We start from the raw sequence: 22,505 nt of genomic DNA on the forward strand, positions 1-22,505 counted from the left end.
TCCCGGGAGGAGGAGGAAGAGGAGGAGGAGGAGTGGACCGGGGCGGCGGGGGGTGGGGGGGGGGCGGACGGACGGACACCCAGGCCGGCGGCGGCTCCGCAACCGAGACAGCAACACCGAGTCACGGCAGCGCGAACCGGCGGCCTCTCCCCGAGCGCCCCCCCCTCTCCTCGCCCGGGAGGAGGTGGGGACGAGCAGGGCGCTTCCCGGAGGCGGCGGGGACCGGCGGAGGGCGGGGGGGCCTGCCGGCGCCCCCTCTTTTCGCCCGGGGGTGTGCGTGTGGAGGTGTAGGGGGGCGTGGGGGGGCGGAGGGCGACGTCTCCTTTTGGGGAGGTACATTGTATTCCGGAGACGTGACCCGCAGCCGCCGCACCGGGAGGCTGTCCGGGGGCGGCGGGGCCGGGGCGCGGGGAGGGGGGGGAAGAGGCGGCCGGGCCGGTGCCCGGGGAGGGGGCAGCCCCCCCCGCCCGCCGCCGCAGGTAGCGGAGTTAAGCGATTTAAAGCGAAATTGCTGCATTGTAAGAAACTCACCGTGATGTTTGAGCAGCAGTCGGCGCGGGGTCTCCCAGACATCCCCGCACGGGCTCCGGAGGCAGGACCCCGCCAGGCACCGACACATAGGGGTTCAGCGCGCTGCCTGATCGCCGCCCGCGCCCCGACCGACCCGCCGGCGGGCAGCGCGGGGGGCGGCAGCGGCGGGGACACCCCGGGCGGTGCGGGCGAAAATAAACGCACACCGCTCCCCCTCCCCCCAACCCCCCCCCGCCGGCCCTCACCGCCCCCCCGCGCCGTCCCCGGCATTTGCATACGCCACGCCCCCCGCCGAGGAGAGCCGAGCTTCGCCCCGGGCCCGGCCCTGCTCGGCCCGGCCGAGCCCGGGGAAGGCCGGGCCGCCGGTTCCTGCCGGCCGGGGCGCGCTCGGGGACCCGGGAACGCTCGGGGTTTGGGGGAGACGCACCTGCCGAGTCACGCCAGCGGCCGGGGTCCGCGGAGGGGAGAGCGCCCCGGCGTCCGTCGCCGGGATCCTCTCCAAGCCCGGCCCGCTCGGGCGGCCGCTCCTGTATCGAACGGAGAAAAACCTGAGGGTTAAGGCGGGGGGTGGGGGGTGTCTCCCGGGCTGCGTTTGAACCCCCCCAACGGGGGGGGGGGGGGGGGTACCTGCCGGGCAAAGCGGCCTCGCGTCCGGGGGCGTCTCCCCCCGTCGTTTTTGGGGGGGGGGGGGGGGAGGAACTCACCCCTTCGTCAGAGCGGCCCCTCGCATCCCGCCGTGGTTCGTCAGCGGCAGAATCGGGCCCTGCCGGGAGAACGAGGTGTTGAAAGACGGTTAATTATTTTAGCGTTCGAGTCCAGCCAGAGATGACCCCCCGGCAGCGCCCACGATTGGATCGAGGCTCCAGAAATCCCCGGGCCAGCACGCACCCCGTGGTTATTTTATTTTATTTTTAAAGAGTGTTTTTAGAGGTGCGCTCTGCCGAAAGCTCGGTACGGGCATCGATACGGCAAAGCCACAGCTGGTGGGGAGACAACCCCCCCCCCCAAACCGGGCCAGCAGAGACTCATGGGCAGCTCTGAGGACCCAGTTCTTTAATTACGGTTGCCCAAGTTTATTTTATGGATAAATAAAGCAATAAAACGCTCTCAATTATTTCTAATACACTCAGGACTGTGTCACCCGGACAAAGAACACCTGCGTAGGACACCAGAAGTAGCGTCGAGGGAGCAAAAGGAGAGACAGGGGCTGTAACCGAGCTGATTTACGTCGTCAAACAGATAACGGCTTTCGCCCATAAAATTTCTCGGTTTGATTCTGCCGGCGTAAATCACGCCTTCATAAAATGAGAAGTTCTCCAGCTAATTCCTGGATGAAAAATAAAACCAGAAAGGGAGGGGCGGGTTTGCCTGTGACACACCTACTCCTCCTTGTTTGTCAGTCACAGGGCCTGCCCCGCTTCGGGTCCGATCCTGCGTTTTAAGCCACAGGTCCAGAGCGAAGCACGCAGAGGGGCGTCTGGAGGCAGCACTTCAGGAATTTAACACTTATTAAACTTATAAATATAAACTTAAGTAACACTTATTAAAAAAAAAGGGCACTTTTATACACGTATTCCCTTCCAGCGAAGAAGACTGTATTTAACAAGCGTCAGTATTGAAAGGCGATGCTTAAGGACTGCTTCCCGCTCAGGGCGAGCTGGGGAAAAAAAAAAACCACACCAAACCACCACCACAAAACCACAGAAACCACCCCGCATCTGCCAGGTTTAGGCTGGATTTTTGCGGGGATAAAGCCCCCGAGCGGCGCCGGCTCGGCCTCCCCGCCGGCACGCCCGGGCAGCCCAGCGCCCGGCCCAGCCCAGGGTCCTCGACATCCCAGTTACAAACTGGTTGAGCCGGCGAGGAGGCTCCGCTCGCGATTGGCGGGGCCAGGCGCCTTGCCCGCGCCCTGATTAGGCGGGTTAAATGTGATTGACCAGTGCGAGTAATTAATCTGCGAGAGGCCGGGCTTGGGGCTTTGTTTATACCCCTGGATTGGCTGGATTTGAATTGGATATACATTCTGTTTGTACCTGGGTGGGACCTCGCGGGGGTTTATTTTGGTGCATTACGCTATAAAAGCGCTGCGCCAGCCCAGCCGAACGCCGTTGTCCACCGACGCTGCTCTTCTCCGCCGTGGCTCTGCCAGAACGCCGGGCCTCGCCGGGAGCCGTCGACCGGGTACGGTGCCGGCAGAGGATCAGGACTCCGGGCTGTTTTATCGGGGTGGGGGGAAAGGAGATGAACCCCACCGTCAGTAGCGCTTACAAAAAAAAAATAATTTAAGCCACGCAACGCACCCTCGCACTCAACTATTTCCTTTTTTATTTTTTTTTCTGTCCCACAGCACCGAAACAAATCGAGCAGAGTCTGCCATACCTAAAAAAAAAACCCCAAACCCAAAAAACCACTTGGCAGAAAGCCACCGCAAGCGATAATTCGACTAACCCGTGGGACAAGACGCGCCTCTTGCCCTGAAGGATGTTACCATCAACAGCGCCCTCAAAACACGGGGTTGATTTCCAAGTGGGAAGCATTCATGATGTCATCGTAAGGAAGATTTTTTTTTTTTGTCTCTCACAATGGCAACTTTACAATCAGTCAAATAAGCGGTCCTCAAACGGCAAAAAAAAAAACCTTTGAGTGTGGCTGATACGACGAAGGACAAGGGGAAGCCACAAGGAATTCTGCTGCAGCCACACGCTGGGGTGTCGCGCCCCCCCCCCCCCAAGACACGTTTCTGTCCCAGCTCAGCGCTCCCCCGGGCCAGAAAACCTCCCCGGGACGGCCTCTTCCAGCTCTAACAGGGGCCAAATCCTTCAGCAGAGCGAAATGGCCCACCAGTACTGCACTCGCACCAGCCAAAGTTAGGTAAAACCCCTCTCCTTATGGAATAAAGCGCCAGTCATATCACGCAGCGCGCTAATTAATCAGTATTATACCCACGTGGACATGAACATTCACTCTGGAGAGGAACTTGGCATGGCAGAGTAGTAACAAATGAAACCCCCGAACACAGCTATTTTTAGGTTTGCTTAAAATATACAGCTGATGACTAACAGAATTACATACCATTTTTATGTAATAATACCTGAATACTTAAACTTGTTTGTTCACCTCCTCGCAGGCAATTCCTGCTTTAACCACTAGATTGCAGTAGCAGGAGTCGCTGCGACACCCTTCCAACTTAAAACATAGTTTGTTTACTTTCAGGTGATTTTTTTCCTCCCACTTCTCCCAAATTGCTTTGCTAGGATCCAGGTGGCTCCTGGATCAGCCGGACCAAGACCCTAACGCTAATAAGAGCTTTTTCACTGGCCCAGTTAAAAGCATTATTACAATTAAGGATGCAGCAATGGCCTAGCTCTTGTCCTGGGACAGAAAGACGCTCTGCTAAAATTAACCTAAGCAATTTCCTTAAAATTGTAAGACAGAGGAAATAAATAGTGGGGAAAACCCCAGAAAGGTACTGAAAATAACACGGAGACGGTGCTTAAAGAGGTCCTGATGAGCTGCAACACCCTACCTTTTTTCGTTTTGAACACAGGGTTTCTTGGTGTTTTACAGCCACCAGCTATTGAGAGATAACAGCCATCCCGTGAAGCAATATTCCCATTTCACATGGGAACAATCAAGTTGGATAAATGATTCATCCAAAGCCAGCCTGCAAAATGCCCAGGCAAGAGGCACATTTGGTTGTTCTCTGCTTGAAGCTTAGCTAAAACCATATGCTCAGACCAGTCCTGTCCTACACGTTCCCTTTCTGAGAGTTTTGCCCCGCAACTCACGTTTCCAGCCCCTTCTCCAAGCCCTCCCGCACAACTCCCTCATGTCCTCTACCACACCTCCCTCCGTGCCCACTGCAACCCTGCCCCCCTATTTCCTACCCAAACCTCCCCCTTTTACCATCCCCTAGTTTCCTTAAGCCTTTACTTCACACACGACCCTTTCCGCTCACCTCCCTCCGGGGCCGCCTCTCTCACAGACGCCCCGCATCCCTTCGAGCCCCTGCTCCTTCACCTCTCCCCCCACACTAACGCCCATTCCCCTTACTCCCCCCCCCCCAAACTCGCTCCCACACCCCCGCCGTTCCCCTCCCCACACACCTTTCCTCTTTCCTCCTACTCCCCCGCTGCTCCTTCCCCCGGCCCGCACACCTCTCGCCCCCTTTCCCTTTCCCTCCCCTCCAACAAAATGGCGCCGCCAGCCCCCCCCCGCCTTCCCTCCCGCCCGCCTTTTCCCGCCGCAGCCCCCTCCCTCCCCGGTCACGTGACGCCGCGCGCAGCCGCCCGGGGGCGAGGGCGGGGCGGTGCCACGAGGCGCGGCGGGCGCGCGCGCATGCGCCGGCGACGGGCGGGAAGGGCGGGGGTGCGAGACGACGGGTGAGGTGGCGGCGGCTGCTGCTGCTGCTCCTGCTCTGGTGAGGGACCCGTCTCCGCTCCTCGTCTCCTCAGGCTCCTGGGCAGCCCCCCACGGGCGGCTGGAGCCCTCCCCCCTTCCCCTCGAGGAGAGGCCCCGGCGCTGGGGCAGCCCCCGCCTCCCTCCTGCCCACGCGCTCTCCTCAGAGAGAGCCCCCGCCCCAAGCTCTGGCCCTCTGCAGCCTCCTGCAAGGCCGGGAGCAGCGTTTCCCTCGGGGAGAGCCCCCTCGCTCCCCCAGCCCCAGCCCTAGGGTGGCCCCGCAGCCTCCTGCAAGGCCGGGAGCAGCGTTTCCCTCGGGGAGAGCCCCCTCGCTCCCCCAGCCCCAGCCCTAGGGTGGCCCCGCAGCCTCCTGCAAGGCCGGGAGCAGTGTTTCCCTCGGGGAGAGCCCCCTCGCTCCCCCAGCCCCAGCCCTAGGGTGGCCCCGCAGCCTCCTGCAAGGCCGGGAGCAGCGTTTCCCTCGGGGAGAGCCCTCTCACCCCCAACCCCACGCTGCTCCCCAGCCCTCCAAGCCTGCCTGCGGGGTCTCAGCAGCCCTCCTCTGTTTCAGAGGGCAGGGGCGTGCCTCGCGTTTGCAACGGGCATCGGGAAACTTCTGTTTTCTTCTCTGATAAGGTATGGTTGATATAGGGCTGGTGCCCCAGTTGCGGTGCTGGTTAGGGTTTGGTGAGTAACACCAAAATCTTATTTAACTTCTCCTTTTTACGCTCTTGTTTAGGAGGCTCGTTGTCCGCACGCCCTTGAGTTTTGCTCTGGGTGGAAACGAGACCACCTTTAACTGGCCGTAAGGTCGGCGGTGGGCATGGACCAGTACCCCTTCGGCGACGAGAACGCGGTCCATTTGGAGATGCATCTCCCTGGATTTTCCGAAAGCCAGGGGCTGGTCTGTAGCGAGGCCCTCAACCACGATTTGTGCCTAGATGCGAAAGACGTGATGTACGGGGGGCTGAGCGGCTTGGATGTGGTGCCTGACCTTCCAGCCACGGATGCGGCCAGCGACGCTCTGGAGGCCGATTTAAACGTGCTCTCTCTGTACCCGGCGAAGGACTGCCACTCTGTTCAGCTCCTTGATGAGTCTGACTCGCGGCCCTCGCAGCACGGTGAGCGCGCTGGACTCGGCGTTCTCTTACTTTGAAGGGTGCCTCGCAGATCAAAGCAGCTGGAGTTATTTAGTACCTATATAGGTGGCGGAGTCCATTACGTGGGAATATTTTTGGGGTAAAGAGGTGGATATGTGGGGTTTTTTTAATCAGTAAGCACTTCGAAAATGTTTCTTGTTGCCTTTTACCTGTAAAATGACATTCAAATTGGTAAGGCTGTAGAAGATGATAATAATTATAACATTAATTATTATTAATTAATAATTATTCTTTGACAGGAATTTCACTTCTGTCCTATTTTCTTAAAATTATACCCTAGACAGGAATATGTGGTTTGGTTTTTTTTTCTTTTTTTTTTTTCCAAGAGTCCTTGCAACCTGCTCTCCAGCTGGAAATGGAAAACGCGAAGGCATTAAAATGATAGATTTGCTAAACATGTTGCAAACATCTATATTAGTGGCTTTCCCTGAAGCGGAGAAGAGACATTCCGTTTAATTCTTTCTGCGTTTCAAATTCCCTGTGAAATGGATTAAGCAGAATGGGCTTTTTCTAGGTCTGCCGTTGCAAGGAGAGCGCCTTTAGTGAAACGCTCTTCTGGAGGGGATGGATGACTTAATTGCTAATGTCTCTAAAAGCGCACGCCCTGTTTGGGTGGCTTGAAAACAAAACGAATGAAAATCTGTAACTAGCAGCGCTCGAGTAAGAAAACGAGACTTTCTCCTGACAACTGGGGCCTGCGTTTCTACTGGTTCGCCAATTAATAACAGCTCGTAACGGCTCGTTCCTTGTGGGTGGGGAACCTTGAATTGTCTCCCAAAGTCCAATCCAGCGGGAAGTGCCTGGGTTGTCACCTGAGTCGAATTGCTGTAGGTAAAACACCTTGAACAATGTGGTTTGGAGTTGTCCCGTTCCCTCCCTCTTTTCCCAAGAAAGAGGGGAAAGTGGTAAAATTCATTACAACGAGGTCCAAACCGGTGAAGGACGTAACTTGTGTGAGGGTGGGACGTGGGTTTAGGTGTTTGCGGAGACCCCAGAAATAAAGCAGCTCCAGAGCTGCGGATCGTAAGAGGTGGGGCAGGTCTGTGGGACTTCCGTACTCGTTTTTGTGCGGATAGTGAGCCATCGCAACCCACGGGCCGGAGCCCTCCAACGGAAGCGTTATAAAAAGAGATGTTATTAGTACTAAAGTGAGAAGCTTGTCATTGCGAGAGTAACCTGAGGATATCGCTTGCTCCCTTCCTTCAGGGCCGGGGCTTCCCACGCCAACGGGACCGGAGGAGGCTGGAGGAGGAGGAGGAGGCGGCGGCAGCGGCAGATCCGCAGGGAGAGGAAAGCGTCCCCTCAGCTTTCCTCGGACCTCGCTGCCGGGCTGCAGCCGCTGCGGGAAGGTGTTCGGCAGTGCCAGCGCTCTCAGCAAACACTGCCTGACTCACAGCCAGAAACGGGAACACGTCTGCACCGTCTGCAGCAAGGCCTTTAAGCGGCCGGACCACCTGTACGTAGGCATTCGCCGTTAAAAACGCGTGGAGTTGCTGCGGCCTTGTTTACCAAATGTAAATAAGGTTGGCTTCTGCAGCACTTCGTTTTCCAACTTCAGAAGTTACAGCGATTGTTAGTCTTGGTCGTGTTTTCAGGCTAGCAAACGCTGTGAAGTTGGGTTACAAAACGACTTCCCTAGAGGATGCAAATCAGCTTTGAATTTTCCAGAGCAGGCTGGTGCAGGAAAAGCCTCAAAAGTATCTTATTTCTGTCCAGCTGCAGAAAAATCTGTAATACTGAGCCCTACAACAGCAGCTAGTCTTTTTTTTTTTTTTTTTTTTTTCTTCTTTCTTCCCCTGTCTGATGACTGGCGTGGGGGAAATCGTGTGGAAGCTGTTTGTACTGGAGAGTCAGCTTCTGATTTTTGGCAGCCGCTGTTTTAGGAGCTGTTGCAAAAGATCGCTTATCGATGCAACCGCTGCCCGGAACCCTACGCTTCCCGGTGCCGTAAAGCTTTTATTACTAATTCTGGAAGGCTCTCGAAACACCAGCAGATCGTTGCGGGTCCGGTTTTTGGTGGTGGTAGTCCGGGGCTAAATAAAACACCGTTACGCTTTGTGTCAGACCGGGGCGGTTGCCAACAAACCTATTCTGTCCTAAAATGTGCCTTTATGAAGTGACAGTCTGCAATTCTACAGTCAGTTTCCCGTTGTTTTAGGTAACGCGCCTGCCTAACTTTTTCTGTCTCTCTACCAATTTCTACTCTACCCTTTTCTACTCTAAAACGAGAGAGAATTGTAACCAGCCTTTAGTTTGTGTTGACTGGCGTTGCTCACAGGTAGGACGTGGGTTGAGATCCCTGCCGAGCTGTGTTCTGATTTGCTTCATCCTTGCTGAGCGCGGGGGGGCTGATAGGCTGGGGAGATCCTCTTGGATTTGGGGAGAATTTCAGATCCCTTTTGAGTTGTGTTTCTGGAGAGGTGATGGAGCAAGCGGGATTGTGTCGCGTCCCAGTGGGAAAAGCAGTCGGAGGGCACTTTAGTGAACCTCTTCTGAATAGAGGCCAAATTCCGCTTTGATTTATGTCCTGTGCCGCGTCTCTGCCTTGAGCAGAACTGTGCTAAACAGAAGGACTGCAAGAGCTGCGGTAGCTTAGGTGCAAAATGACTTCCTTTTTCAGTTGGAAACGCTAATACGCAATCTTTTCTTCTCTTGATCACCGCAGGAGCGGACACATGTTGACGCATCGGAAAATAAAACCTTTTGTGTGCCCGGAGCGAGACTGCGATAAGAGTTACTGCGATCACCGTTCGCTGCGCCGGCATTACGAACTGCAGCACAGCTTGTGCCGCTTGAAGGAGGCTCCTAAGGAAGGTGCCGGGGGGGAATCCCCTCTTCTTCCCGGTCCGTATATCCAAGGCAGCGGGAAATCGGTGGACAGACTGACTGCGCGCTCAGAGTCGGGCTCTTTCCCACCCGAAAGAGACCTGCTCGGGTGCGCTGCGAACAGCTTTGCGAACCAGAAGCTTCCTTTGGCTGCCTTGCCCTCCGCAGAGCACGCGGGTGCTGCCTGGACAGATTCCTCCCCAGCGAGCCAGGCCTCTTGCCTCACGTCTAACAGCAGTGGACTTTCGGAGGCTGCAGGAGGCAATACATCGAAGGATCGCCTCTCTTGCCAAAAGAGCGCTGCTTCTTCCGACGTCTGTGCCGTAATAAATCCCGGCAACGTGTCTGTGATCGCGCCGGGTGAGAACGTAGTTACCAACCTGACCAGCAGGTCTTTTATTTCAGAAGCCCAGCTCTCCTCGGAGCCGGCGGGGCTGCAGTGTTGTCCCGACGGCGCCCTGCCTTGTTTTCCTGTGTTCAGAGGGCAGAAGCTGTCTGCAAACCAGTCGAGCAGTAACTTTCAGTGGATAAGGAACGTGCCGGTTTGTGCTAAACCCAAAAGGGATAGCGTCTGCCTTGCCCGCAAGCTGCCTGTCGCAGTGCAGGGTGTTTCGGAGGGGTTCGCCGGACCTTCCTGCACCTTCTCGGCTGCGTACGAGTGTCTGGATGCCTTGTCTTTCCCCGTTGCACCTTTTAAAGCTGAAGAGGACGCGCCGAGTGAGTCGGCCCTCGGTTGTTTCGAGGAAGCCTTTCAGTCGGCGAAAACCCACGACTCCCACCTGTGGGAGAACGCTGGGGAGTTGAGTTTTCCGGAGGTTTGGAAACGCGGTGCGCTGCAGAGCGAGACCAGGCAGCTCTTCCCGAAACCCCAGGAGCCTGCTGAGTGCCCGGAGCCGCTGCAGGTGCAGCAGCACCTCTTCCGGGTGATCACCAAGTCTCAGCAGGTCCTGTCTCACTCCCGGGCGCTGGCTCCGTCCCCGCTGGCGGCTCCCGAGGCCAAGCACCTGCCAGCAAACCCCCTCCAAGCGGGGTTTCAGCAGCCGCCCCCCTTGGCTCCCCAGCTTCCGCAGCCGATGGAGTACGAAGGGCCTTCCACGTACCTCCAAAAGGCCGTACCCCAGTTCCAGGGCATTTCCTCGGACGGGGAGAAACAAGGACCGCAGGCAGCCCCTGCCTTTCAGTCCCCCATGAAAGAACACGGGGGATTAAGAGACTCTTCTGTTCCTAGCCAGCTCCAGTATGGAACGCGTGGAAGTGCCGTGGGAAGCCACTCTTCTGGGAGGTCGAATCAGCTAGAAAACAAGGCTTCTGCATTTAAAAAAGAGAAGAGTAAAGATCGTAGCACAGAGACGGGCGGGAAACCGCCGGCGGGTGCTGGCCGGTCTTGGCGTCTGCCTGCCGTCCGCAGGGAGAGGCTGACTTTTGGCCTGAGCTGCGCGGCTCCCCCCAGCCAGGTGGCCATGGCGTCCTTCTCGTCGGCTCCTGCGGCCGGGGGCACGCGCAGGCTGACCATTTTCAACAGGATTCAAGTACGCCAATGGGCTCTTTCTTTACTTTGAGCGGTCTGTTGCTTGAGTTTGGGTCTCGGAGCCGTTGGCTGCCTTCCTGCGCTCTTTTAGGTGCTTTTTATTAGTGTTGACAGCTCTAGATTCACCCATAACAGTGCTTGGTGCTTACGTGGCAATTTACACATCCAGAGCGCTCTGAAAACCATTAACTAATTAATCCAGTGCCAAAGGTTTAGAAATAACTTAACCAGATCAAGTCTTGGGATATTTAGTAACGTGATACGTAGCCTTTCACCTGGCTTCGTGGTCGGGCTTGCGCCCAGGTCAGTGATAATCAAAAGCTGCGAACGCCTGAAGGTTCAGCGAGCTCGGTGCCCGTGGAACGGGAGCCCCTTTCTCGAGCGGAAATAATTGGTGTCTCGTTGCCCATGGGAGGGCAGGGAGATCAAGAGTCAACCTAAACGGACTTCTCGCCTTTGGAGGTTAGCCTCTGGAGGTCGAAGTCAAAATAATTAAGTGAGGGTAGTCAAATAGAATAGTTAATTGAGGGTAGTGGTGGAAGCTTGCGTTACGGATAAACGTGCTGTGGCTGTTTTGGGGACTGAATATCTCCGAAGTCTGGGGTTGGTTTAAGTGCTTTGTTGGTAATTAGTCAGATGCCAGGCTTACACGCGGATGTGAAAACATCTTGCCCCGTCCCGAGGGGGTCGCCGCTGCCTCATGCGTCGGGCCGAGGGGACTGGCAGCCCTCAGGACAGGGAATTTCTAACGCGCTGAGGTTAAACCCTGTCTGTGTTGCTCCTGTTTCCGCCCTGGCTCCTCGAAAAGGTGTTGCTTCAGCGGCCAGTGGCTTAGGGGAGTCTTAGATTTGCATTCCTCTAACTCCAGGAGATTTTTGGGGGCCGGGGTGATGCGTGGGGCACGAGCGAATCCCCGTCCTGCTCCCGAGTGCCTGTTGTCGGCCGGGCAGCATGGTGTCGGCAGAGTCGACGCCCGCAGCAGCTGGGGATTGGGATGATCCCGTCCTCCCCGCGTCACTGGAGCTCTGGAGCCGGGCACGTGGCACAGGAACGGCGCGTGGCCGAGGAATCGGAGCGTGGCCGCCCCTGCCTGCGGCTTGTGATGGAAATAATGCGGTTTGATACCGGCGTTGTGTAAACGGGGATTCCCATTTGCACGTGTGCTTACAGCGTGCACGCGTGTATCGAAGTGTTACGAGGAGTATTGATTAATGACTGTAAAGATTTATGGGATTTGGTAACGAGCGTTGCTTTGCTGCGCAAGTGCAAAGTATTATTTTCATGGAGAAAACGGCTCAGATGTTCCATTTCTTTTTTTTTAACGACGGAATGACTATATTTTAAGGCTTTACTTGCAGGCAGAATAACATCTGCTTTTGATTATTGTTTCTTTAACTGCAGGGTGGAAATATCTACAGCCTCACGAACGCAGCAGAGGAAGACAACTTGTCAGCTGGGTGGTAAGCAGGTTGCACTGAAGTTTTGAGGGTGGCGGTTGTTTTCTAGAGCGCGTTTTAGCACCTGTCAGGCGCATTTCTTTTCCCTCGGGGTTGAGATTTAACGTAGCCTGTTCATTTGGCTAGCTTTAGATTGTGCTAATTAATAGGTGTTTAAATTAGAATGGCAAGACTTCCAACCTAATTTCTAACCCACGATCGTAAAAACCGTGCAGCGACTGAAGCGTGACCAGGAGGTGACTTGAGTGAAATGTTTAAGACTGTTAAGGACATAATAAGGAATGACCTGGCTTGTTCTTTTCACACATTACAACGACAAAAGACCAAAAGTTCACCGTGGAAGTAAAGAAATGGAAATCTGGGATAATGTTAAGGGATTCACCTCGTCGAAGGCTTTCCAGGGGACGGGGCGGGGGGGGGCACGGGGTATGGGCTTCGTTCTCCGTCTCATTCCCGGTGAGCAGCCTGCCTGTAAAGAGTATTATTGCATTATAATCGCTGAGGCAGGCCCTGAATTTAGGTCTTAGAAGCGATTAGCTAATTTTATGGTTAATTACTTTTTTTTTAGAGTGAGTTTGTGACTCGATTCTCGCCGTTGAAGAAAATAAACACACTTCCCTCTTCTTCGGTAATTGCCACTTTCTTTTGGCGCAGGGACTGCACACCTCTGGTGTTCTCTCTGTACGTAAATCGTGGCTCTGCCACCTTACTGCCCAGGCTAGGTAGCTTGGCGTTGGCTGAGCGAGAAAGCAAGCTGCTCCCTGGAGAGAGAAAAGGAAGAGATTTTTATAATCTCCGTCCTTCTGAGCAGCAGCGCAGTCCCCACGCAGCCTCGGAAGAGGTGCCTTTTCCTGCAGCGCTGCTGAGCAGCGCAGGTAAGGGAGCTGCTCTCTCTCAATAAGAAAGAAGAATTTCGTCGCTCTTTGGCAACAAATGAAAGTTGTGGTTCCTGGTGAGCCACGTGAAAATAATTACCTGGTCGAGCGGCCTTGGTAGCCTGCCCGGTCCTCCCGTTTCCGTGTCAGAAGAGGTTCCGAGGATTAGCCAGGCTATAGGAAGGGCGAGGCAGTAAGTATGCTGCACTGGGAAGCTTTAACTTCGTTTGCTTTGGTTAAACCACGACAGCTTTCTTCGTCGTGTGGGTAGAGAAATGGCTCTGCAGGACTTCCGACGTCGCCTTTCCCGAACGCTGAATTCGCACGGGGGAGCGACCCGCAAATGACGCGTCTTTCCGCTCACGGAGTGGGATCTGTCAGAAATCCCGCGGTGCGTGGAACGCGTGGTGGTGAAAGGAAATCCTTCTGGAGTTTTTAATGCAGGTCGTTCTTTTTTGGTGTCGCGGTTCAAAAGCGATGTATGTAACTTTGAAAATAATATTTGCACGTATCTGTTCATAGGTACAATTCCTGTAACCGCTCAAAAGAGGAGGTAGCTTAACCGCGTCTCTTATTTAAAGCTGTATCTTTGTAACGCTGGCGATTGATGCCCTGCTGGGGATCTTTCTCTAGTTAACATCTTTTGCTGCTGAATGAACTGCAGAGATTTCCCAGCTAGACGTGAAATGAGCTCTACGGCGGGAAGCGCAAGCGTGGATCTAATGTTGATAGTGATTAAGTTATTTTCTTTTTTTAAAAGTGGTTCAACTTTATAACGTTAATTTTCCATCCCTTTATCTCGATTTTTCACTTAGCAATAAGAGCGGTGCTGCTCCTACTGATGGCAGCAGCGGTGAAGGCGGCTTTCTCCGCAAGGACTGCGGTCAGCTGTTTTACACCGAGAATGGTCTGGAGAGCCACGGGTGTTTTCGTGGCGAACAATGGCATCCACCACAAAGGAAGGAGGAACAGCAGGTAAAGGGAAAGAAACTGAACCCTTCAGTGCTTGTTATTGAACAGGAATTTGAATTAAGGTCGTGAGGATTCTTTAAAACCTGCCTGTAGCGCATGGAGATAAAAGCTGTGGAGTAACTCACCCTTTGTCCTGAAAATTCAGATGAGTACAGGAGTGGGATCCAGAATCAGGGTGCTGCTTGAAGCCCTTGGGCGGTTGTTACGTAGCGGACGTTCTTGAATGATGGTACTATTTTGAAAGCTGCTGCTATTTGCAGCAATGTTCCTTGCTCTACAGCTGTGAAGCGCGCGTGAAAAGTGTAAGCCCGACTGTTCTAGCTGATAGCGTGAACTTGGGAGCTCAGTTTTGTAAAAACAAGAATAAGGAATTGGCGCGGTAGGGATTCCTGTCCTGGGCTCTCGCTAAATTACGTTGTGCTTAGAGAAACTTCCTCAGCGTGGCAGCTCTTATCATCACTATTTTATGTAATGGAGAAACAATTCGGAAGCGACTTGAAAAAATAGTTTGCGAAGCGCCGTGGCGTCCTCAGACGGCTGATGCCAGAAGATACACCTCGTACCCTTGTCTGTGTTTGCGGGAAGGTGTGCGATGCCGGAGACGTAAACGCTCAGGAACTGTCGCTCCAGGCGGCAGGAGGTGGAAACTGTCCCTCAAAACCCGAGGTGCCTTTAGAGGACGTAACAGCGGCTCCGCTCGTGATTCCTGTCTCGGTGCCGGTGACGGCTGCGAACTCGCAAGGAGGGAACGAGGTGGGTGGCGATTGCACTCCTGGAGTATTTTAATGATTTAGCAGTGACACCTTAGTTGGCCGACTTCGCTGGAGTCGCGTCTTTGAGCGACTGGTCACCGGCGTGTGAGTTTCGCTGGCTTAGCCGGCAGCTTAGCGTTACGGCTCCCTTAAATCCCCCAAATTATATTCAAATGACGCGGCAGTGATGGCCTTGGTGGTAATTACTACGGAAATGGACGTGGTAAAGGTTCCAGGGTCCGTCCGAGTAACTTGTCGGAAACATGTAACCCACTAATCACCTTGAGTTGTGTGAAAATAAAAGATGACGTGGGAATTATCAACGGTAGGGTGCAGGACAGACGCTTGGCATTAAAGCCTAGGAAAATGCTCGGAATTTTGCTAGGCAATTTAAAGAATTTCAAGACGATTTCAGAAGTTACTTTCTTTTTCTTTCAGCACTCTCTCTGACTACAAAAAAAAAACTTGCGGAGGGTTCTTTTCAACAGCTCTCGTTCTCATGAGTGTGTCTGTTGGCTTCCCCAGAGCCGTCTGCACGAGTGAGGACTGGAGCAGAGGGTCCTCTGACTGCGCTCCTCACGCAGGTTTGGGGATTTGGTGTTCGATATTGAGCTCGGAATAATAAATCACGCCGAGAGTCTAGAAGAAAACCAGATAAAAACCCTACGCAATCTCAAGCTTTCTTCTGTATGTTTTCAAGTGCCTTGAACTTGTTCCGCTGCTTTTCTGTGGATTTGACGGTTTGTTTGGAATTGTTTGTCCAGGTTACTGAAAAGGAAAGCCCGGATGGGAAGGACCTCAAAGAAACCTTGCACCAGAGAAAGAGGCAAACGCGGCCAAAATCACTCTTTATCCCACCTCCGCCGGCCCCTGAAGCCCAGCCGGGGATGGGAGGGTGTTACCAGAGTAACCTTCGTTCGCCCGTGTTCCTGGTGGATCATCTGCTGAGAGACTTGTTCCAGCGCTCTCCTTACACGCCGCCTCCGATGCTCAGCCCCGTGCGGGAGGGATCAGGCCTCTATTTCAGCACTCTCTGCTCTTCCTCTGCTAACGGTGATCCCAACCAGCTGTTCACTGCTGTATTAGGTAATAAAACCCTAATGTCTGCACTCAACAGATAATAGAACTGGAAAGGAATCCAGCTGGCTATCATACGGACTGCAGGAACAGAAAACTCACCCGCAGTCCTTTTCTCCAAGATGGGTGGGTTATAAATTAAAATGGTATCCACCTTCCCGTCGGGTAAATTACTGCATCGTATGCGGGCCAGTGGAAATACGGGCGTTTACATGTAGCAGTTTGAGTTACTCGTAAACTGATTTTATTGTACTAGTTTGCGGTAAAAATTCACCTTAATCTGAGTATTAAACACAGGTAGTGGTTACACCCAAGCAGTCCTGTCGTAAAACTGCCGAAGATGCTACGGTGGGCCCCTGCGTGTCGGAGGCGGCAGCCCGGCGAACGCAGTTTTCCTCTGGGTTCGGCTTCTGCTCGGTGGTTTGTCATCTGTAGTTATTCAGAGACCGCGGCCGAGTTAAGGAGTCGCGCCTGCAAATAGGGGCAGGCCCTGGCTCTGCTCGTGCCTTCCAAAGAAGGCTTTAAAAACAATAGAAGTACGTGACTTCTACTTTGCGATTCCTGTCGTGGAACAGGGGGACGTAAACAGCCCACCAGGGTTTTGCTCTGACACTGGCTTTCACTTACAAAGAACACGGAACTGCTCAGCCCCTGCGTGGCTGACTTCTGACCCGTGGTCAGGTGCAGCTGTAAAACTGCATCCGGATGGTCCACCTCGAGAGCTTCCAAGCGAGCAATTTCACTGAAAGGAGGGGAATTCCGAGAGAATAGTGGTTTGCGACGACGGGGATGCGAAGGGAGGCCAAAGGACGGTCTCGGCGGAATGATTTTCATCTTGAGCATTTTTATCTCTTTCAGGCAGAATGGACAGGGACTTTGGATTTTGTCTGATGAAGGATAACACCAAAATCAGCATTCAGCCGTGAGTTATGGCGTAGCAGCTAGAACAGTAGCGAACGTTTGGAAAATGGGCGATGAGGGAGCCGCGGTTTGGGAGTCAGTGTGTGGTTGGTTCAAGCGCGTGGGCTGTGCAGGCCTTCGAAGTTGACATTGACCTTCTCCCTCCCACGAGCCTATGGCTTGGCCGCTTCTCTCGCTGCCCTGCATCGCTGGTGAGGTTAATAGCGTTTTTTTGGCCGGATGATGCCGCGTGCTGGCCAGAGTGAAGTTGCAACAAAATGCCCAGGGCCATCCCAGTCAAGAACTGGCTTCCTTTACCGGTTAGGCTGGCGTCATAAATAAAGGTGCCCGCCTCCCTACTCCTACACGATGTTCAGAGGTCCGTTTTTTGGCCGCGGTCGCAGCCTTCTCTCTCTTTTTTTTTTTTTTTTTTTTTTTTTGCTGCTCACTGTGAGTCTCAAAGTGAACCTCGCAAATTTTGTCAGGTTTTGAGGAAGGGAGAACAAACTTCCTTGATTGACTGGGGAAAAAAGGATTCCAGGGATAGCGCGGTGCCGCTGTTGGTGCTGAGAAGCGACTGTGAAAGTCGTTAGAGGAGAGCTAGTGATGCTTTGCTGCGAAATGCGTGTTGTATACGTGCCGTATTTATTACAGCTGAGCCTCGCTCGTCACGTAGCCCCTCTTTCGAAGCGCGTGTGTATGTGTCTGCGTGCTACCACGTGTGTGTCTGTTCACACCTTGCCTTCTTCACCTCCTCTTTCTTATTACTTCAGGCACATCAACGTTGGAAGCCGATTTCAGGCGGAGGTGCCAAACCTCCGGGATAGATCACAGTTGGGAAAGGATGAACAGGCAGCGTCGCTGGTGTGGAAGCCCTGGGGAGACATCGCAACTAACCCGGAAACACAGGACAGAGGTTTCTTTAACACTTTTCTGCCAAGGCCACCCCCGAGATACTAGGGTTCAAAAATTCCACGTTTTCGCAGCAGCTTCTTGTACGTTCAGATTCTCTCCCTTCCTTTCTCGACCACCTTCACGCGTGGTAGCGTTACAGGGAAGGAGATTGCTCCGTGGCGGTAGAACAGTGAACAAATAACAGCTTATGCTCTCGGTAGCATCTTGCATGAGAAATGGTCAGGGGCATTTGTATCTGTCTCGCCTCGTCTGCAGCGACCTTGGAAGAGGGGAGATTTCGTCTCTGGAGTTGTCGGCACCAAAGCTGTTCTTAGGGTAGAGGCAGCGATAGCCGGATAGCTGGGACATCTGCCTTTTTTTTCTGTGCCTTTTCTTGGTCTCCAGTCTGTCTGTTGCACTTGTTCCGTTTTCCCTCTCTCTTGTATCGCACCTTTTCTCCTTTCTTGATGGAAACGGACTTTCTGTTGGTTTTCGTTGCATTTGCAGTAACAGAACTGCTCAACATGGCCTGCTCCAGCGTCATGCCGGGGGGAGGAACGAACCTAGAGCTAGCCTTGCATTGTCTGCACGAAGCACGAGGCAATGTTCTGGTAAGAAGCAGCTATTTGGTCATAATTAATAACGGGCTAGGACGGCCTCTGTTACTGGTGTGAGGTGGGAGCCGCTCCCAGTTTTCTATTCCACAGGCTGGACTCTGGTCTCTTGGCTAAACTCGCAGAGTTCTTGCGTGCTGCCTGTTGCCGCAGCCTGCACGAACATCTCTTGGGATTACAGACCCTGTCCTGGTGTATGCATAAGAGCTTCTTTTGTCTCTTGTAAATTACGTGACAATTCGGAGGATATAAGTACTACTCCCCCGAATGCCAGGAGTGAAGGAATTGCCATATTAGATAAAACCCGAGGTCTGCTCTAGATAAACATCCTGCGCTCGGCAATTACAACAACCCCGGGCGCCCCTCGCTGAGCAAACACCTCCAGCCCGGTCCCGGTTAAGCCCCGGGTGGCTCTGCTTTGCTCCCGTGTTCTTTGAAGAAGGGATTTAACAGCTCGCCCAAATATAGCGGAGGACTCGGCGTATGCTGCGCCTCCACGAGGAGGCTCTACGAGCACATCTGCTGCGGCAGGGACGAGCCGAAAATGATTCCGGCAGAGAGGAATCTTCTCCTGGAGGTGGTGGCAGGCAGGGTCCCGCGGCTTGGTCCCCAGAGATCTCCTGATCTCCTGAGGTCCCGTTTTCCTAAAGCACTTTGGTGCGGATTGAGGAAGTGTTTCCATCAGCTGCGGTGGGCTGAGGTGATCCCGAAGCGCTGTTGCTGAGCATGGAGCGAGCAAAATCTTCTGACGGTGGACTGAATCGCTGAAGTAGCAAAATACCTGAAAGCAAGAATTTACCTTTTTGCTCCTCCTCAGGGGGAATCTAAAGTCTTTTTACATTAAATCTTGCAGGAGGCTCTGGAGATGCTGCTTTTTGGGGCGCCTCAGAAATCTGAATCCCATCCTCTGGCTAATTATCGTTACGCAGGTAAACTGGAAGTAGAGCTTGTTCCTTCACCAGGAATGCTAACAGATGCTGCAATTCCCTTTCTGTATCCTGATTTAAAGAGTTTATTTTTAAAAAAAAGTGTGTTCTTTGGGGCGGGGAAAGTAGTGGCAAAGCACTTTCAGTTTTAATCTGTTTACGGTGCTTTTTTACACAGGGGATGCCTCGTTTCTTGTGTTTCAGCCCGCTGCTTTGACGTGCGCTGCCCTGCAGTGACACCCAACGGGAGGAGCACGCTGAAGTGCGGCAACGCCAAATACTCGTTGCCGTACGCTCTTCCTGTCAGTTGTGCCCGTGCTTTACGGCACGCAGGGCTTATCTGCTGGCCGTAATAACTAGTATTGCTAATGCGTTCGCTGCTGCATTTGGTAATTGCTTTCTGAAGGAGGAGAGACGTCGATACGTGGCTAATAAATTGTGCTGATTTCTCTTAGGCTGCGAGTGATCTAATAATTTGCGTGTTGCTGTTTATTACTAGGTTCAGATACTTGGACGCCTCTCGAGAAGCAGTTGTTTAGAAAGGCTTTTTGCGTACACAAGAAGGATTTTTACCTGATCCAGAAGAAGGTAAAGCCGTTGGGCCGCGGTGGATCTAGGGCTGTTAGGGTTGACAGTTTTAACCCAGCAAGCCATATTTTGGGTTGTGTGCTGGAGTCCTGTTCTTTGAAACCTAGAGTCTGCTTCTTAATGCTAAAAAGACACCGGTACAAGACACTATTTGCCCTAGTGTATAATTACAACAGAATATTTAATATCTCTGGCACAAAACACCAGAGATATTAAAACAGGAATGAAACGCTCTGCTGACCACCCGTGTGAAACGTACAGTTCTGCCCTTCCAACGTGTCTTTGCAGCCTCTTCAGAAGAGGAAGGCTGGTTTTCTGTCTGATCTCACCCGTACGTTGCGTTGCGATAACCGGAGAGAAATGGGGGAAGGAAAAACTGTGCTAGATGGATTTGTTGTATATCTGTGTCTTAAATGTTTTGCTACAGTATGTCCATTATAGATTGCTTCTGTTTTTCTCACAATAGATTCAGACTAAGAATGTGTCCCAGTGTGTTGAATATTACTATATCTGGAAAAAAAAAATTAAGTTTGACTACAGTCGAGCTCACGTAATAGCAAAAAAGGTCAAGAGAGACAAGGATGAGGTGGAAGAGGCTGAAGAAAAGGTAGAAAAACGGCTGGGGATTTGTGCGAGAGGCCGCTCCTCCATGAAAACGTCTTCCAGTGCTCTGTGAAAGGCGCGGCAGATGCTGCCCAGGGCGAGGTTCTGGTTTTATTCGGCTGCTGCTTTGATAAACTTATTCTATAGAATAACTTTGAGACAGCGGAGCGGTATTCCGCAGTTAGAACCATTACTAAACCGTGCTGCTACCCTTTACAGGCAGCGTTTGTTCTTAATGTGCTGGCAGCCTTGCTGATTGAAATGAGAGAATTCCCCGCTACTCGCTAACGTTAATAATCCTGTTCGCATTAAACTTGTTGCTGATGATTTTCGGGGTTGTTCCGTACCATCCCAGTAAAAGGGAACTGCTGGTGACGCGGCTCTGCGCGGGGATTGCTAAAACGTTCCCTGCCGGCAAACAGGAATTTGGTTCACAGAAAGGTGGGGTTTTTTGTGTGCGTGTGGTAGAAACCGGGTAACCATGTAACTTCAGTGCTTAGTCGTTCTACGCTTTAAACCTGTCGTATAGACTTTTGCGGAGGAAAGTGCTATTCCGCTTAGGGCAGTATAAATAATACGTTTTTTCTTCCAAGGTCTGTGTTTGCACCCCATCCTCACAGTCGAATTAAAGCGTTTTTTCGGCTATTTAGCGTTCGGAGGAGTGTGCCTGGGCAGACTTGGGCCGGTACATTTTTGTGCCGGACGTCTGTCATGCATTCTCGGTGCCTTTCTCGGCAATTCAGAGAGTTTTCAAGCTAGTTTTTTTACTTTAGCTGTCCACCTTTCTGAAGAGAAGGAAAAATGAATAAAGACTCTCTGATTTACAGGCTGTTTGCAGCCCGAAGAAGAGGCACCGTCTTCTGCCTAAGGAAAGCATGAAGATAAAGCAGAAGAGTCATAAAAAGATGCCCTGCAATCTGCGTGAGTCTTCGTACCAGGCTGGAAGTGCCGACGATGGGGGCGTATTTCCCTGTAGAGAGTGTGAAAGGTAGCTATTAATTTTTCTTCTAGAAACCTGCTGCTTTTGGCTAAAAAGGATTTAAACTTTCGAAGCCCCAGGGGGCGGGGGGGGGGAAGGGAGCGGAGCTGAGGGCAGCTTGAGGATTACCCCTGCCCCTGGGCCTCCCTGCAGCTTTGTTTGACTTTGCAGCCAACTTTCAACCCGCAGGTCTGTCGCGTTTAACCACCACCGTCCCACGCAGCCGGGGGTACCGGCAGAATGAAGCAATGGAACTGTGTCGTACCGCGCATCAAAACGCACAGAAATGCACAGAAGCAGAAATAATGAAGCTCGGTTTAACGGTGTTTATCGAATGGAAAAAAAAAAACCCAAACCAAACCCTGTTTGTTTTCTAACTTCCAGGGTGTTTGACAAGATAAAAGGTAGGAACGCTCATATGAAAAGCCATCGCCTGCAGGAGCGGGTAGAGCCTCTCGTGAAGATTACGTGGCCCTTGAAGCATTTTAAAAGTGAGGCAAAGATGGAAGAAACCCAGATGCTGACCTCCTCGAGCGGTAACTGGGAAACTGTGATTTCCGAGCAGCAACGAGGTTAGTTTCCTCTGCTTAGAAAAAAAGACATAAACCTTCTCTAGCATCGGAGCGGTGGCTGAGCTCTGAGGAGGATTAGACGACAGGAGGTTGCCCCCGCTCTTCAGGCTAATCCATCAGGAGCACAGCAGCGGTCGTGCCAACGCTGAAAAGCCGCCTCGGCTTTTCCTGCCGTGGAAAAGCGCTCGGTGAGGCTGCCGAGAACGTTCGCTAAAGGGCCTCTGGAAGAAAAGCCGCGACTTTGTGTGTGTAGGGTGTTTTAAAAACTTCCTTGGGTTTTCTCAGCGGTTAGCGCCAATGGCTGGTGTCGAGTTTGACAGAAAGGGATGTGAAGGCACCGAATGTTCCTGACTTGTATCAACACGGCAAAGATGTGTGCTAAATGAGGTACGCGTGCCTGGCATTGAGTTACAATTATGCATGGTTGGGAAAATACGCAGCTGTCAGTGGCTGTGAAATAGCTGTTGTACAAATACTAGAAGCTCTTGACTTCTGCTTTTGCTTAAAGAAGTCCTTTGCCTCCATTTAAAAGGAAAGTTGGCTGCCCTTGGCCCTCACTTCTTGCTATCAGTTTCGGGGTTTGGTGTTGCTAGAAAGAAACAGAACAGGGAAATCAATGGGAAATTGTCATCATATTTAATATCTTGGTTTGCCATAAAGGGATAGTCATGCACAGCATTTCAGATCTCGACCATAGCACTCTTCTGATCCAAGTAAGGTTTGGTTTTGGGGGTTTTTTAAATGTGTTTTCTACTTAGCTTATTAAACTGGGTTCTTGAATAGCAGGTGTAAAAGTTCTTGGACTGCTCTTGCTGGTTATGCTATAAATAATTAAATAGTTAAAGCAAAGTTCGTT

General features: G+C 52.7%; 2 protein-coding genes across 2 annotated transcripts in view; one reads left to right on the top strand and one right to left on the bottom strand.

Annotated features, from left to right (window-relative positions):
* Nucleotides 1-585, bottom strand: part of BICRA (BRD4 interacting chromatin remodeling complex associated protein) — a 36,674-nt gene extending 36,089 nt beyond the window's left edge. The window contains exon 1 of the mRNA XM_076360919.1: nt 532-585. The gene's annotated coding sequence lies outside the window, so the exon portion shown is untranslated. The remainder of the gene's footprint in view (nt 1-531) is intronic.
* Nucleotides 586-5,749: 5,164 nt separating this feature from the next.
* Nucleotides 5,750-22,495, top strand: ZNF541 (zinc finger protein 541). The gene is made up of 15 exons (XM_076360925.1): nt 5,750-6,047; nt 7,293-7,542; nt 8,752-10,441; nt 11,842-11,900; nt 13,588-13,747; nt 14,330-14,497; nt 15,261-15,582; nt 16,432-16,495; nt 17,247-17,389; nt 17,875-17,978; nt 18,835-18,910; nt 19,407-19,495; nt 19,962-20,102; nt 20,926-21,086; nt 21,462-22,495. Exons 1-15 carry the CDS (start codon nt 5,750-5,752, stop codon nt 21,652-21,654), a joined length of 3,918 nt encoding a protein of 1,305 aa, XP_076217040.1. The 3' UTR covers nt 21,655-22,495.
* The last annotated feature ends 10 nt before the right edge of the window (nt 22,496-22,505 follow it).

The sequence above is a fragment of the Aptenodytes patagonicus genome, chromosome 32 (genome assembly GCF_965638725.1).
Source record: "Aptenodytes patagonicus chromosome 32, bAptPat1.pri.cur, whole genome shotgun sequence".
NCBI lineage: Eukaryota > Metazoa > Chordata > Aves > Sphenisciformes > Spheniscidae > Aptenodytes > Aptenodytes patagonicus.